Genomic DNA, 17,674 nt, shown 5'->3' with positions numbered 1-17,674 from the left:
CGGTTCGCACTCTAGGCGTAGGAGGCTGAGCCAATCGCATGTCCCACGCTGCGAGGCTCAGCTGCTATCCGGCATCCGATTGGATATACCGCACCGCGGGCTTACGTGCCTCTCGCGATTTAATTTCTAGGGGGTAGGGACAAGGGAGTCGTGACTTGGGAGAGCGTCCACTGCCATCGAAGTACAAGGAAACGGATAGTGTTGGCTCTCGCTTCTCGTAGAATTTTTCCTTTGGGAGGTACGTAAAATCGTCGAAATTTTGTATCATTTATGGTCACGTGCGATTATCAATGTCAATGGATACGCGGCAAGTGTGGTGTGCTACCGGGAAAATGAAAAGTGCTGGAAAATCCGAGTTTTCACGTCCGAACGCGACGTATTGTCGTGTTGCCTCCATTTTGCAATTGACGTTCGTGGAGGGAATCGTTCACGAGCCTCTCGTGCGACCGACGCTCGCTGCTTCGTTCGCGGCGATTGTCATTCGTTCGATTCCGTCTCTCGCTTACTAACGATCTTGTTGTCAATGGAGCGATCGGAGAGGGTGAAAATTCGTGCGAATTGGAACGCTACATTTTTCTCGTTGGTGTGCATTTTTTTTCGCATCGATGCAAGAGGAACGAAAGTTTGTGCATTGCGCAATGCGCAGCGTTCCTCGGTGCGCGGTTTCTCCGTATGAACAGCAACGGATCGTGCCCCCACTCTTGTCGACCCCCACTCTCTTTCCTCTCCCACTCCCGAACTTCGTTTACTTCGAATATCGACGTACACCAGGGTTCGGCACTGTAGAGCAGGGTTCGGCACGCTTCTCCCCCTCTGCCTCCTACTTCTCCCTGACATGGTGTTGTGGCTTCCCTCACTCTCTCTCCCTCTCTTTCTCTCTCTCTCTCTAAGGCTTCACGAAATTGTCGCAGTCAGTGGCCGAAGTGGTGGGGGAAGCGAGTGAACGTACACTCTTCGAAACAGTTTTTCCCGCGTTCCTAACATCGTTCTGTTTGTATTAGCTTGTTCTGTATCAGTAATGCGGCTTTTTTCGGTATACACTGGCGACAAGATCCATCCTTTATATAAAAATCCTAGAAACAGTTTCTCGTGAATATTGAATTTTTAAACATTCTTACCCTAACACAGTTTTCACTGCTTTAGGTTAAATCATGGCACGTACAAAGCAGACCGCCCGTAAGTCGACCGGAGGTAAAGCACCTCGTAAACAGCTAGCCACTAAGGCAGCTCGTAAGAGTGCACCGTCCACGGGCGGTGTAAAAAAGCCACATCGGTACAGGTAAGCAATATAAAAAATATCCCATAATGTACGCGAGTATAACGCACTCGTGAAAATACATTAAAGAAACTGTGATTTTTAGACCCGGTACAGTCGCTCTTCGAGAAATCAGAAGATATCAGAAATCTACTGAGTTGTTGATCAGAAAGTTACCTTTCCAGCGATTAGTTCGTGAAATCGCGCAAGATTTCAAAACCGATCTGCGTTTCCAAAGCGCGGCTATCGGAGCATTACAGGAAGCTTCCGAAGCATATCTGGTCGGTTTATTCGAAGACACCAACTTGTGCGCTATCCACGCCAAACGCGTTACAATCATGCCCAAGGATATTCAACTGGCCCGGCGAATCCGTGGCGAGCGTGCTTAAATAATATCTAACTCCCATACATACCATTTAATACTACTATTATTATTATTATCATTCGTAACGATCGTGGATGTAGCATTTTCATTCCAGACTACATATTATGTTGTACTCCACAAAAGTGTACATGTTGTAACATGTTCATCCTTTACAGTAGATACATAGAATTTCAGAGCTCCGACGAATCAACCCGAAATGTCAATCAATTCTTAGAATAACGTTAATATTCATTTTTTCGTCATCATTTTGTATAAACACGAAGACTGTAACTTTTCAAAAATTACCAGTTATGAATGATCTTTTGCTTTTTAGTTTAATTTACATTTTCTATCGTCCTGTATTCTTTTTGCAACATAAACGTACGAGCTCATAATTTTGGTAAGAAAAAAAAAATCAAAACAAAAAACAAAAAAATTGTTATTAAATTCTCTCGAAAGTACTTTTAAGAATACAAAAAAACGACAGCTTTAGTTTTCCGTTGGAACCCTATTATATTTGTCATTATTGCAATATATGAAACCATCATTATCATTATTGGTATACTTACGTAGCAAAAATGTGCATTAGCAGATAAGACAGTTTCTTTATAGGAACCCAATGTAGTGTTGTTTATTATACTAGGATTCTGGTTGCATGAGAATTACGCAAGATACTTCAATCAGCCAAGTACTCATTATTCGTGTAAAAATAAACGTTTCGTAAATAAATCTTCGAAATAATATCAACTTACCCTTTTTTTTATTTTTTAAGTGATCATCGCTTAACAAAACTGTTGCTGGGATAATTATATTAAAGATAAATAACTACAAAATGTATTATTTTAAACTATTACGATATATAATTCTAATACAAAATAATGTTCAAATGGTATAATTCAAACGACCCGCCGTCTATTGACAGTGGCGCCATCGGTGGAGAAATGACCAATTTTGTAGCGAAAATAGTTCCTACGGGTTCTCCTAGATGGCGCCACCAACCGTCATGATCGTCGCCATCTAGCGTTGAAAAGGCTGAACTAATTTCAGGAGTTTCGTCAGCGCCTCTATCAGGAAAACGTCCAAGTTTGTCCTCGAATAGTTCTTATTTGTACTGTTAGATGGCGCCATTTGTATATATTAATTACTTTTTTTATATATCCATTATTTAATTATTGAACAAGCATCGTGATATTAAAATACGAACGAAACTCATTTTTTAACCCTCAATTATTATATTTTTCACTCAAACAAACAAATGGCTCCATCTAGCGTTGACAATGGCAACTATTCGAGAACAAACTTGAGCGTTTTCCCGATAGAGGCGCTGATCGGACTCCGAAAATAGTTCATATAATCTCTGTTTGGCGGCAGCACCGTTCCTCGCGGGAAATTTGAAATTCTTTTTATTTAATTAAATTAAAGCTCATTAGAAGCATTTGTAGATATGAACAAACAGACAGGCACCTACCAGGAACTTTATTTTATATTATGTAGAGATTTGGAGACTGTTTACAATAACTTTATTTTACAAATCGTTTAATTTGCCTTTACAAATTTCATTAAAAATTAAGTTTATAATTTTATATCAGCATCAAACGGTTGTAACTTCAATTTCATCATTTTTGTACATTGATATGTGTGTATATATGCAAAAGAATCTCCCAAAAGAATCTAGGGGCGATGATGGAAACGAATCTGTCCCTAGCATAGATCGCGGAATGCAACATTTGCAACTTCCATTGGTCGATCTGCGCGAGTGCGCATTGAAATGAAATTCACCAAAAGCTAGCAAGTGTCGCTTCTGTAACGCTACCATGTTTCTGCATGTTTCTCTCTGCCAGTGACCAGTGACTCATAATTCTACGGTAATGACATTTGTGTCGCACGCGACACCCGCTCTGCGTTTCACCTGCTAGTGCTTACTCAAGGTCCTCCGTATTTATATGCATCTTTAAGGCGACATAGGCTTAATGCGCTCCGCACAGACTTTCATCCATTCATTCAAGATCGCTACAACTCCTAATCGATTTCGCTTCGGTTCGATCAGTGACCGTTTCTTTATTTACGTTGGACCATTCATTACTCCGTGGCGTGCACCTTTCAACGCGATACATGTAAGTTTTTTCTCTTGGCCGTGGAATTTTTACATGTCAAGTTCGATTTCGTTCCTACTACGCGTAAAACGATTCGCGTTGGCACGCTGGCGTGTATCACGATTTTTATCGAGCCACGATCCACGATTCCGTGACACTGCGATCGTTTTCTGTCCTCTTACTTTTTCTTCATCGACATTATTATTATTATACAGCAGGTTAGATTAATGTTACACCGATCGTGCTACAGATGCGTAGCTACGTACGGTAATTATATTTTTTTTCTGAATCAAACCAACGAAACTTTCACCCGTGACGAATACAATCTGTAATCACACTGGTTCGCGACAAATATTAATATACGCTCGAATATTCGTCTCGTAGATATTGAAATTTCAAAAGGATCTCGTGCTAAAGTACATTTACATAATTTCATTTGCAGGATGCCATTGCACCATTTGTGAAATAAAACACACCGCACCCTTTGATTTATCCTGAAAACAAGACGCCAAGGACTCCAAGAAACGATTAACAAATATACTTTAAAAATGATGGACATCGATCCTCCACAGTTTGTGTCTAAAGATGACGAAGTTCAATATTGGATGGACCTTGCTCATCAAATACATAGAAGGTAAATTATTGTGTTATTTACATTTTAAATATTATTTAAGGGAGGTATTCTTCGAATATAAGTTTGTCCCTTTTGATACCGGTTGGTTGAACTGTTGAGCAATTCCAGTGCTTAAGGCATTGATCTTGTTTATTATGACTGTTGGCAACTATAGTTGCCACTACCTTGGTTCTAGTAGTCTATTGATACAAATTTTGTTCGAGATAGTAAGATTTTTATGCTGAAATTATAGAAAAGAAGACATAGAAAGAGAATTGGAAGAATTTCAAGAAAATTCACAGTTATTAGAAAAGGAATTAGAAGCGTCATTAGAACAAGCGGAGAAAGCTAATCGAGAATTACGACAACGAAATACAAGACTCGCTACGGAGGTGGAACAGTTGAGAACAAGATTAGACCAACAAACATCCGACTGCGCAATGTTTCAAGGACAGGCTCAAGATTTGCAATCGCAACACGATCATTTATTGAAGTATATAAGGGAATTAGAACAAAAAAATGATGACTTGGAAAGGGCTCACAGGTAGTTAACATGTATATTTGTATCTTTATAAACATGCGTCGATCGTTATCAAATAAATAGCGTATTATATTTCATCTGTGTTTACAGGATAAATAGGGTAACGGAAGAGGAGATAGAAGCCAAACTTAATTCTGCAATTGAAAAGAACGCTTTACTGGAATCAGAACTCGACGAAAAAGAAGGCCTAAAAGTTATTGTACAGAGACTAATGGACGAAATTAGAGGTATAATAATTTATTGATAAAATTTGGATACTTAAATTAATGAGTAGAACCTGATGACTTATATTATATATTATTACAGACTTAAAACAAGAGATTCAAGTTCAAGAAAGACATCAACCGGATAACGACAAGTCTGCCGACAGAGTTCGTAACCATGTCGATAGTAATAAGCTGCAAGTTGAATTGGAAACACACATACCACCTAGTAGCCCGATAGTACAACAATCCATACCTCCAAGTAATACAACTTCGCCGCTAAAAAGTAAGATACATAATACATTTCGTAAAACTAAGCGCATGTTTTGCTTTGGACCCAAAAGATGATCTTTAATATTATCAAAGTCCACGACCACGAAGAAAACTATTAATGCCTAAAAAATCAAAGCAATTACGGACTACAAACAAATGCAAACTTTGACTTTAATTACCCTAACCTACCGTAAACATATTTTTTTGTACATTAACCGAAATTTTGTCTTTAACGATAGACGAATCCGTCTATTTATCGATACTTAAGGGTAACTAAAATTTATCGTTCGGTCTGACTTTCACGCTTCATTAACATACTTCTGTGTGCTTTAATTAATTCTGTCTTTCTGTATATATACATACATATAATATTGTTATTAATGAAATAAAAATTATTTTAACAAACTTGTTCTTTATTTTAGTTTTTAAAAAGTTGTATTTGTAACTGATTCGCATGTAATCTTTCGTTTTATTTATTTTGTGAAAGTCTCGTAGAGTAACGTCTTATTTATTTTCTGTAAGTTCGATATTCTTCTAGCGTGTACCTGTAGTAATTTGTATTTTTTTCTTGTTTGCAATTAGTTGGAAACAGAGTTGTAGGGGGTGTAACTGGAAACAAGAATAACAATAATAATGTGAATCCACCATTGGCACCGTGTACGAGAATATTGGCGATGAATATGATCGGTGACCTTATGAGGAAAGTTGGCGTAAGTATAATCGTTTGCCATTTTGCGTTATGTTCTTTATTTTGAGTACACTTCCAATGCTCATAAGAGTAGCTTGAAGCATGGCTTGTACATCGTTGAATTTCGAATTATCTTTAGTTGCCGTACATATCGTTTCTGGTACTGGACAACTATTATTGTTATTAATTTTGTACTTTCTCGATGAACTTTATTTTTAATTTTTTCCTTGCATCCTTCGTCTTATATCGAATAGTATTTTGCATAGAGTTCTGTACAGTCCCTTGAAATTTATGTCCATTGTGAAAAATCGTCTAGAATTACGTTAGTCATTGACACTGGTAGTGCGATGTAGCTGGTGTTTTGGTAGCTTGACAGATGGGTCTGCATGGAGTGTGGGAGAATAAAGTGCACTTGTGTGGGTGGGAAAAAAACAATTTCCACCACACCTACCGATTTATCATCCGTCCAGGCTCACACACCTACTCAATGTATACGACAGCAACCTAGATCAACCAAGTGCTGACCAAGCCTCTGTGATACCTCACCGTTAAATTATATTCCACATTTTTACAATACAGGTCTTTATTTGCTTTGTATTTTCTTTTGCTTTGTAATTTCATAATTTTATTCTGTACGCATCTCGCTACCTTTTTTCCTGTTTAATTATCCTATCCATTGTTACTTTCATCGTCTGTAGAGACTAATTCGTAATATCTTTCCCAAACATACAAACACTGGCTTTATAACTTGTTCGTAAAACGAAAATCTATTCTTTAACAAAAATTATTTAATTGACACAGGCCTTGGAGAATAAGCTAAACACGTGTCAAAATCCATCTCGAGAGGATCAAGCCGTTCGGGATCTCTACAGGTAACATTACAACATTATAATTACGAACAATTCAGTCATTATCCCACTATCCTCATGCACTGTGTGTACTTTTAATAAATGAATATATCATGTATCATGAAATTTGAATACATTTTCTAAATTGATCGTTTATAATTAATAGAATTGGAAAATTGTTTTTAGTCGACTGCCTTCGCGCGAAGGAATATTTGATAAAATGAAATGTATAGTGATACATGATAATTACTATATCAATCGTACTTGTTAGTTTTATGTTCACTGTTTCACACATTTAGTGCTTCCTGTGAACGTTAAAGAAACGAATTTGCGGATTATCAAGGCTTCCCACGAACCCAGTACTCTAGTGTTTTAGTTTTTGAAAGTTCAAAATATTTAATAAGACTGCATTACTTTTTGTATAGCTTGTTCTATCGCTTGCGTACTAATTAAGGCAGAGCATCCTGTTTTTATATTGTTCTAAGTGTAAATTGTTTTGCGTCCTAGTAAGATTCTGAGATGAAGCGATCAAAATTAATTAATACGACAATAAGCTGTATGTTCAAATTTTTATATTAACTTCTTTAATATGTTTTCGATACGGCTCGATGCTTCCTTTCAGCTTCATAATCATACTACATCGTTTACCGCATTTCAATGTAAATGTGCATTTCGTGTAAGCGAATTGCATTCAGCTGTCCAATTTTTCTTTGTGATGCAATAAGTACAACGTAATATTTTTATAATAATCTGATGTAGTATCAATCATTTGAATTTTAAGAAATGATGTCTTGAATAGTTTCAGATAAATTTATTTTACGAGTAAAAACAACGCATCGCGTTTTTATTTTTTTATTTTTCGATTAAGTCTTTAAAGGTTTCGTAAATGAACTTACCTATTACTTCATTGACTAGGATTATCGAGACCTTTACTATATCAGATTAATGCTCCCTAGACCAATTAATTACTAGTTTACATAACGGAGATTTGCTAAGTTTATTATTATTATTTTATTACAAGATTATGTGTATTTATAAACAAATGGAAAAAAACATTCGTCATTGTGTTTACATACGTTCACGGTATACCAAAAATAATTTTCAAAACAGATTAAATTAGAGAATTGTCTACTCTAGAATTAATCTAGAATATAATCTTCACTAAAAAAATGCTCTACTCATCGTAATTTAAGGATATTTTATATTATTTCGAGGTTTTCGTGAATATAAGATTGAGCCAACAATACTGTATTTTAATAGAGTAAAACTTTTTAATTTCACATAAAGTAAACGTGGTAATAAATTAGAAGATCTAAGTATATAATAGTATATGTATTTAAATTTAAATAATAAGTACACGTGTAATTAACGTGACGTACACTTTGAGAGAATGTCACTTGTGCAATAGTATTAGATTCTTATCAATTTTAAGAAATTCGTATACATACGTATATTAAATTACTCGGATAGTATCGATCACGATAAGTTATAATACGTAAAAAAGTTTGTGGCTCAATCTGTATAATAGATATATTTGAATGTAGAACTTTCATGCTCGAAATTTATTTTTGGGATAGTAGGTTCTCATTTGCAAACTCATCTTTTAATTATGTAAAAAATATATATATATATATTTGAACATTTATTGGACGACATAATGTGAATTGCTGCATTTATAACATTGTCCTAGCATGAAATTTATGTGTCATTTTTATATCTCTTGTCACTAATGTTCACATAGTGTATACAATAAAACGTTCCATTGTATTTATCATACAAAATTGCTTAAACATACTCTAAATTACACAGTCTAGAACTCATGTTTTGTGACAGTTTTGTGTTGACCATGCAATAACATTGATTATTTAATGTTAACTAATGCTTACCTCGAAGAAGCAAGTATTATGAATTGCAAGTCCTCAAGTTATTCTTTACTTGTACCGATATGCATGTTGTGCAGTCTATGCGCGGTCCATAAATACGTACAGCATTTCTCAATCGTTCATTGGTGGCTTCTAATGTAAAAAAAAACTTTTTCGTAAGGTAATTACGGATTAATCTGTGAAATATTTTTAAAATACAATATGATTGGGAAAAGCTGCTTCAATGAACATGTGCTAGACTTTCATAAATAACACTTTTCAGTGTAAGATGGTAACGAAACAATATTGACTTTTTTAATCAGGACTAGACGGCAGGTTCGAGACTTTGCCTCTGGCAACAGCAACCACATTCGATTATAAACAACATATAATAATTCCAACAATAAATTATTTCTTCGTGCGTCATACCTCTATGCCTGTTCAATATTTTATGTATTTCAACTAAATCTCGCTCACTAATTTATTACGAATTTATGACAGAACGAAAATCACTCGTATCAATTTATTTATTATTTATCTCTGTTAATTATTTAATTTCGACCTCTTGAAAATCAACAAATTTTAAATGTTATTTGTTCTTCTATTCCAATTTAAAAGTATATTTTAGTTAGCGATAGTACGAACGAAATTTATAAATAAATATTCTAATTTGTAAGTATAAAGTTGATAACGTGATAATTATATATACGTGTAGTAGAATTATATTATTGCTCTGTAGATATTCACAAATGACATTAAATTAATAATTTGCGAATTCGTACTTTCGGCAAATAGTTGTAGGAGAATTAAAATCTTTGCCGCGATTAGAAATAATACCGTAACGTCTAGTGCAAATTTAGTTTCTACGGTAAGTTAGGTATCGACATATGTCTATTTTTTAATAAGAAAAGAATATTCTTTAAATAATTTGAAGAAATTAATTTTTTTCATTTTGGTAATAAGAGCAACAGGAAAACAAAAATTAAGGGAAAACTTGACGTGTACCATTTCACGTAGATCCTCTTCGACATGTAGAAATAATATTGACAAAAAAAAAGTTTGATGATTTAACCATGATTGATCGGAAAATAACAAGTCTGCAAAAGGAAAATAATGAAGGAAATACACGGACTTAAATTACAAAGTAAATTACGTACACGCTATGTGATATTTAAATATTCGAGTATCATATATGTACGTTGTATTGCTATTCATTAAAGAAAAAAATTATCTGCTTTAAATTATTTAATGATCGAAATAAGAAAAAAATATGGTTGTTTAAAATGCTTACAAAAGAATATTCCCTTGTATCGCGAAATAATTCAATTTTATACTTCAAATCATATAAAAGCTACCGAATTATATATAGTTAAATATACACTGTGTGCTCCTATGCCACTCGCATAATTTTAAGTAGCATCAAATCTCCGAATATGTACACAAAGTAGAAAATGTACTAACGTCACTAATCCAAGTGTATTACTTTAATAAGGAGAAAATTGTTAGTTTTTTTTCTAGATTCCGCTTAATGTATAAAAATGATGAAATTGAAGTTATAACCGTTTGATGCTGATATAAAATTGTAAACTTAATTTTTAATGAAATTTGTAAAGGCAAATTAAACGATTTGTAAAATAAAGTTATTGTAAACAGTCTCCAAATCTCTACACAATATAAAATAAAGTCCCTGGTAGGTGTCTGTCTGTTTGTTCATATCTACAAATGCTTCTAATGAGCTTTAATTTAATTAATTAAAAAGAATTTCAAATTTCCCGCGAGGAACGGTGCTGCTGCCAAACAGAGATTATATGAACTATTTTCGGAGTCCGATCAGCGCCTCTATCGGGAAAACGCTCAAGTTTGTTCTCGAATAGTTGCCACTGTCAACGCTAGATAGAGCCATTTGTTTGTTTGAATACAAAATATAATAATTGAGGGTTAAAAAATGAGTTTCATTCGTATTTTAATATCACGATGCTTGTTCAATAATTAAATAATGGATATATAAAAAATGTAATTAATATATACAAATGGCGCCATCTAGCAGTACAAATAAGAACTATTCGAGGACAAACTTGGACATTTTCCCTATAGAGGCGCTGACGATACTCCGAAAATTAGTTCGATCTTTTCAACGCTAGATGGCGACGACCGAGAAAGTTGGTGGGGCCATCTAGGAGAACCCGTAGGAACTATTTTTGCTACAAACTTGGTCATTTCCCACCGATGGCCTTACTGTCGCGGGAATTAAATTTTGAATTTTATATTGTAATAATGCTATTAATTATTAATTTTTATTAGAATTTTTATTTTGTAAGTTTACCATATCGTTTGTAAGTATATATAAATCTATTATGCACGAATAGATTAATATAAAAAAAATAAAGTAACAGAGGTATTAGTTTTCTAAATGATATTCATATTACTTATTTATTAGGATATTTTCTCATCGTGACATCACGTTCCCTTCATACATTGCTCGAATTATTAACGTTCAAAATTGACCTCCTGGTTTTGGTTCCTGATATCAGGAGAACATGACGACTGAGAAGATACACCAAATTTGGTCGACATGGGAAAAAAATTCGTTGGACACTTAGTTGTTCAAATTTATTCTTACATTCACAAATAATTATGCATGATCTCGATACATAAGCTCGAAGACTTGTCAAACTCGGCCTTGAACTCGTACCTATAGCAGCGTTGTATATTACAATTTCATTTTCTGTATTACAATAAATCGTACAATGACAATTTTGTTTCATACGTTCAAAGCAATAACGATTAACGGAGTCATAAACGCGGTATATAATTACCTGTATTTTAATTATTATGAAATTTGCATCTGACCAAGCATGGCGGTGATAACACATACGATGAATTTTATGCAAAGATTTACTAACACTTGAATATTACAGAAGCAAAAATCATAGTTCAAATTCTCTTTGTGAAACGGTTAGAAAGAAGCTCGTATTTTCCTACACTTCGACGTATACACTTTGAATTTATCGTAAATAACAGTATATGTGTATTAGCAAAGAAAAGAATATATATATATATATATACATATATTTTTGAGTATTTCAACTGTCGATAAATACTATTCATCGAAAGAATCGAAATCGAACTAATTGGGAAAAAAATAAAAAAAATTACAGGAGTAACACGCTTAATACATATTTCTAAATATTAATTCGGCATGTAAATAAATTTACCGCTAAAATATCACATGTTTATCGCGTATATACGATTAATGAATATAAATAATAATAATATATAGTACAAGAATGTTATCTCCATCGTTCGTGTACTTCGTAAGAAGCTTTGTTAAATTATAAACGTTCGACTCGGCTGGATGATTATAGAATTTGAAAACGAATCTTTGTGTGAATCGCCTATTGTGCCCGGGGACCACGTTATCAGGCTACAGGGATATTCCTACCTTCGCTGACAACGGGTGACATAACCTAACCTATGCACCTACGCACAGTCATGTATTAATATCTCTACTGCTTTGTAAATAAATGAATACAGCAAGCAGGTTGTTACGGAAAATTCACAGAACGAGTCCTGAGATCTCTTGTAAACTCTTCCGTCGTGAAGCTAAGGTAATTATTAATTATTCGATTCTTATTTTTTTTTTCTTTTCTTATTTTTTTTTACGTGATTGTGCATTGCGCAACGAGATTGATAATTCGTTTCCTTTGGATTATTTTTGTGATTTGTGATTCGAAGATTGTTCGTAAAATCTGTACAGGAAAATCTACCAGAGAAATTCTAAATTCCATAATTGTCGTTTTAATTCGAACGCTGTACGCTCACGATTTTATTATTCGCATACGACATCGTTCTTCCTATGTACACGCAGGATTATTTCTATAATTTTCACGAATTTTTATGGTTTTATCAAGATTCTTTACGCAATGCATAACACGAATTAGTTTCTCCTTATCTATAATCGAATCAGATGATTAAACTAGAATTAATAAACTAGAAAATAAAGTTGAGTACTAACGTAAAATTAATCTATTATAAAAACGAGATTACAAAATTAAACACACAAGGTATTTTAATAATATTATACAAATCCAAAGTTATAAAACTTTTGTTGATTTTTAAGTTAAAGATTATAATAGTCTTTTTGTATGTAGTTGGAGTTTTCTTTCTATCTCTTTTAATATCTCTTATTGAAGAGAGCTATTCACAATTATTTAGCAGGTAAGGTGTAGCATTTCATGGTAACAATACTGGATAATATGTTTGAACAAGGCGCAAAATAATTACAGTTTGATTACATTTTGAATGCTAACTCTTTGTATTTCACATACAAGTAACATTTTACATTTTAAATTACCATCTGTAATTATAAATTTTCATCTATATCTTAAATAAAAATCAGCATAAACTTTAAGAGTAACCTAATTATATGTATACGAATAGAATTACATGGGTGCAAATAGTTGACACCTCGTAAACTTTAATCATTGTAGAGCATGTTGTATGTGCATATCTGAAATAATAAAGTAAGTACAAATAAGCTATGCTCGACCATTGTACCTTGTGAATTACATTGTATCACAATGGTAACTGTAAATATTTTATCATTATTCAAATATTATTCAAATTTACTGAAAATCCTGTCCAGTTCTGTGGTGGAATATTTTAATATTGTTAACGAACAACGTATAAATAATAATAAAATGGGTGGTAACTAGAATTTACACAATCTATTCATTTGTGACAAAATTGCTCATTGAAAAATGTATAAAAATTATATACATAAGTACATAAAGTATATGTGGTATACGTTATCAAAGGAAAGTCTTCTGACTATGTACTTCAACTATGTACTTATTGTTAGTCGTAAAGTGGTTTCTAATTCGAACATGTCGCCAAAATATGAATCACTGATGCGTGCAGGGTGTTTTACCGCCATGCGGCCATCGCTCGTCAGCTGTGATTTGTTAGTACTCTAGCTAAATGTAACCGTAATCGACATCGACGATACTATCGTCCAGTAACACTTTTCCCTATTCTTACAATGAAAACAGTGCGAATGCTTGCGTAAGAAATGTATTCATGAAAATATTTTACAGCCAAGTGGAGCAATCGTTTGAAAAGAAAGCGCGTGCGTCACCAGTGGCGTTCATTAATTCTTTCCATGTAAGGAGAAAGTTACTAGCTCCTGACCAATCAAAATCACATCTCCTTCGAGCAGGTGTCTCTATTGGTGTCGGCGCTGGGGATTTTCTCCGTACGCGGAAAACATTAATGGAGAGCAGAGGTAACACATGCACATTTTTTTTCAGCCACCAATTATTTATACATCCTTCCATATGTTTACTCGCCATAGAAATGCAATTCTTTGACAATGTTGCCTGAGAAAACGTCGAGCAATTTTTTAAATAAAAAAATGATTCTCTTATGTTATTTAAATACTCTGCTCTTTGTACTTCACATACAAGTAACATTTTACATTTTTAAAACTTCACTCGTATCACAAATTGCAAATGGCGGACACGCGTCTTATGTTTATCACGTATTAAATTAATGATATTTGGTCTTGTACTTATTAAGACTTTCGGTTTCCTTCGACGACTGCTACATATTTCCAAAGTTTTCGAAACACCTTATCGTATTGTTATCATTTCTTAGTGTTCCCGAGCTAGGCATCCCAACGTTAACCAAAATTGTTATCGCTCGGACCAATTAGCTAATTTCTCATCCTTCTAGTATCAAATTAAAGCAGAAAAACGTTGATCCCATTGCATCAAATTACCGACGGACATTAACTTTTTCTTGATTTATTCAAATTGAAACCAGTTCTAGCACTTTTTATGGATGGCCTTTTTTTACAGATGGATCTGTAGTTTCTCTACAGTTGAAGTTTAAAAATACGTAAAAGTCCGTGGAGCCCGGTTACATGTCTTCTGACTTTTTGTTTCTGTTGTATGATTTATTCATTCGTTTGCTAAATTGTTACTCAATTGGAACCGTCGATAGTGTAAGTTTCGTTGTAGTCCTTGTGCCTCTGCTATTCGCTCCCCACTCCTTTCACTCTGCCACGCCTACCGATGACTCACTGACCAGGCCCGGCGGTGGGGGTAATCGCACAACACTTACAGAATACTCGAGCGTTGAAAATTTAAACACTGATTCGTTATAATGCGCTTTTTGCTGTTTTTCAATACGTGAAGTTATAACGCTGCCTCGAGCAAACATCACTTCTATTATGTAAATCACAAAGAGTTGATTAGTGCCGTGACTCTTTTTTTTTGTGAATCAATTGTCCAGGTAAGTGAGAATCAGTGACAGTATTCTTCTGGACGTGGTCACGGTTAGAGTTTTTAATAAGCAACTTTGTTTTTACTGTTAAATACTTGGCCCCCTAATGCGGTGTCTCCCCCCTTAAATCTCGCTCGAACTACATTCGGTTATTTATTTTATTACGTGCCTTCCAACTTGCGATTAATTTATAATTCTCTTTTGTTTCCAGAGTTGTAACTATGACGTTATTCCACTTTCAACTCCTCATATGTCCGGAGTAGCGGTGAAGCCAGTATTCCTAAGAAATTTTCGCAAAAGTACAACGGTATCTCAGATATTCGTGTCGACTTACTCGTATTTGATGAGAATCATGGAAAATTCGCCCACACAACAAAAATTCAATCAAGCTCCGATAGACACATACATGGAAAGGTATTACAATTCCACCAGTAGTTGCGAGATGTTAACTTTTGCAACGGAAAATGTAGCGTGTCAAAGCAATTCCCAGGGAGACGATCTTGGAACGAACACGTGTGTCGAATCGCCGATATTTTTGAAAGATAAGTATCTGGCGGACAGACAAAGGTACAAAGGGATGAGACAATGGAAACGTATTAAGAAAGGTAATGTTAGTATTTTTTTTTTTTTTTTTTTTTTTTTTTTTTTTTTTTTTTTTTGATCGTCAAATAAAAATGAATACTCATCGTATCGTTATTTCAGAGAAGCTGGCCTCTAATTCCGAAGATTACTTTATTCTAAGGCTACTCTCCTTTAACATTCTGGCCCAGTATCTTTTGGAAACTTATCCATTTCTGTATAAAGAACACGACAAACGGGCGCTACCTTGGGAGATTAGAAAACAGTTTCTCTTACAAGAAATTTTAGAAGCACAAGCTAATGTTAGTTTCCTAAATCGGTTACCGATTTTTATCAAATCTAGAATCATTTTTCAATCGAATTCCATAATGTAAATATAACTATGTAATTATACGATTCACTGGTAAGATTGATTTCACGTTACAAGGATACATTAACACGTTTTCGTTGACGTTCATTTTAAATATAATTCAGAAATATGAGAAATGTAATGTAAACAAAATAAGTGCCAAAGTTTTAAGTTATGTATGTATGTTAATAAATTGATATGCTTCGTTAGGTGATATGTCTCCAAGAGATGCAAGAAGAGCATTTGCAGGAGTTTTTGGTACCGTTCAGAGAACTGGGTTACAAATATTTATATAAGAAGAGAACGAATGACAAAAAAGATGGTTTGCTCTTTCTTTATCGGTCCGATCAATTAGTTCTTATCGAATATACAAAGGTTGAGCTCTACCAGTCAGGTATAGAGCTTCTGAGTAGAGACAATGTTGGAATTATCGTAAAATTAGCAGTCAAGGAGAGTCCGCAGACACAGTTAGTGATTGCCACGACACATTTACTTTACAATCCTAAACGAAACGATGTGCGACTGGGGCAAACGCAACTACTTCTAGCGGAAATTGAAAGGATTGCTTTTTTGGAAAACACAATGTAAGTAATTATCGTGTATAGTAGCTGTAAGATATGGGAATGCATTTACTAATTCGGTAATTAAAAAATTTCGTTTAACCTTGAACTTCAACGTAGGACGGGTGCCAAATATCTGCCAATTATACTGGCAGGAGATTTTAATTTAGAACCATATTCCGGAGTTTACAAATTCATTACGGAGGGAGCCTTTGAATATCAAGGAAAAGGAAGGAACCTCGAGCAGACAGAGTTTCGGTCTCTTTCGAATTCCTTAATTCCACCTCGTCTTTTCGTTACGGACAACTGTCAACATTTGAATATTTTGAAGAAAAGATTACGCGGAGAAGGAACTGGTAAAGTAATGGTACGTTCCTCTAAAGTTTTCGATACTAGGATCCTGAAAACTTTAAGGTGGTATTTATATTTTCATTGAAATTGGCTTTTCGTTATCGTTTACAGTTAGAAAATAGCGAGAACCTCGTAATGGAAGGCATTGCATCGGACAATGCTTCGTCGATAAATAGCGATGTGAATGCGGATACGACTGATCTTCAAATAATAGAGATTGTACGTGGCTATCGTGCACTGTTCAGTTCTGGCACCCTTACACATCCGTTCCATCTCCGTAGCGTGTACAAACACGAGAAACGTCAAGGGGAACGAGAAGCTACGACTAATCAGGGAGCGTGGATTACAGTTGACTATATTTTTTACAGCAATTTAGAACCTCTCGAGAAGTATAGATTACCGACGGCAGAAGAGTGCACCGCTTTGCCTACCATACCCAATTTTGCTGTCGGAAGTGATCATTTTTGTTTAGGTGCTACGTTCAGAATACACAAAGCGAAACTCTAGAAGAGTTAATATTAACGATTTGTAATACGATAAAAGATTTGCGTAAACCTTGTATAAAAAAAATGAAAACCTGGACTAAATGTACGAATATTAGAGTTAATACAAAAAGTAAAAAGAGGTATTTTGTCTTAAAACAAGCAAATGTTATGATTAATCTATGTTTTGATTAATTTTAAATTATTTTGTGTCTCTCTTTTCCTTGGTAAATATATACAATTGTTATATGTAGATTAAAGACATTAAAAAGTGTATTTTATTTTAAAACGAGTTAGGATTACTTCTTTTTCTTTGCCTTTGGCGAAT

At 34.3% G+C, this 17,674-nt stretch overlaps 3 protein-coding genes across 6 annotated transcripts; all 3 read left to right on the top strand.

The window, feature by feature from the left end:
• Nucleotides 1–36: 36 nt before the first annotated feature.
• LOC128891909 (histone H3.3A) lies at nt 37–2,366 on the top strand. Its single transcript, XM_054151867.1, has 3 exons — nt 37–238; nt 1,144–1,279; nt 1,362–2,366. Exons 2-3 carry the CDS (start codon nt 1,152–1,154, stop codon nt 1,642–1,644), a joined length of 411 nt encoding a protein of 136 aa, XP_054007842.1. The 5' UTR covers nt 37–238; nt 1,144–1,151; the 3' UTR covers nt 1,645–2,366.
• Nucleotides 2,367–3,260: 894 nt separating this feature from the next.
• Nucleotides 3,261–10,395, top strand: LOC128891496 (nuclear distribution protein nudE homolog 1-A). 3 transcript variants are annotated; one of them, XR_008460841.1, is made up of 9 exons: nt 3,261–3,484; nt 4,155–4,346; nt 4,579–4,869; nt 4,957–5,093; nt 5,173–5,355; nt 5,925–6,052; nt 6,399–6,609; nt 6,832–6,902; nt 9,064–9,129. XR_008460841.1 is itself a non-coding variant. In XM_054150987.1 (8 exons), exons 2-8 carry the CDS (start codon nt 4,261–4,263, stop codon nt 9,119–9,121), a joined length of 954 nt encoding a protein of 317 aa, XP_054006962.1. In that variant the 5' UTR covers nt 3,272–3,733; nt 4,155–4,260; the 3' UTR covers nt 9,122–10,395. The 3 variants fall into 3 exon arrangements, 1 of the variants encoding a protein (XP_054006962.1); XR_008460840.1 differs by having other exon boundaries at nt 3,263–3,733; XM_054150987.1 differs by lacking the exon at nt 6,399–6,609 and having other exon boundaries at nt 3,272–3,733; nt 9,064–10,395.
• A 1,018-nt stretch (nt 10,396–11,413) lies between these two features.
• On the top strand, nt 11,414–17,638 carry LOC128892155 (protein angel). Of its 2 annotated transcripts, XM_054152326.1 has the most exons (7): nt 11,417–12,348; nt 13,837–14,024; nt 15,237–15,630; nt 15,728–15,906; nt 16,164–16,537; nt 16,634–16,880; nt 16,976–17,638. In XM_054152326.1, the coding sequence occupies exons 3-7, from the start codon at nt 15,276–15,278 to the stop codon at nt 17,369–17,371; spliced, it is 1,551 nt and encodes a 516-aa protein (XP_054008301.1). In that variant the 5' UTR covers nt 11,417–12,348; nt 13,837–14,024; nt 15,237–15,275; the 3' UTR covers nt 17,372–17,638. The 2 variants fall into 2 exon arrangements, with proteins under 2 accessions (XP_054008300.1, XP_054008301.1); XM_054152325.1 differs by lacking the exon at nt 13,837–14,024 and having other exon boundaries at nt 11,414–12,348.
• The last annotated feature ends 36 nt before the right edge of the window (nt 17,639–17,674 follow it).

Source organism: Hylaeus anthracinus, unplaced genomic scaffold, assembly GCF_026225885.1.
Source record: "Hylaeus anthracinus isolate JK02 unplaced genomic scaffold, UHH_iyHylAnth1.0_haploid 12002, whole genome shotgun sequence".
NCBI lineage: Eukaryota > Metazoa > Arthropoda > Insecta > Hymenoptera > Colletidae > Hylaeus > Hylaeus anthracinus.
The sequence above is the reverse complement of the archived record's forward strand: the minus strand, read 5'-3'. Positions and strand labels throughout refer to the sequence as shown.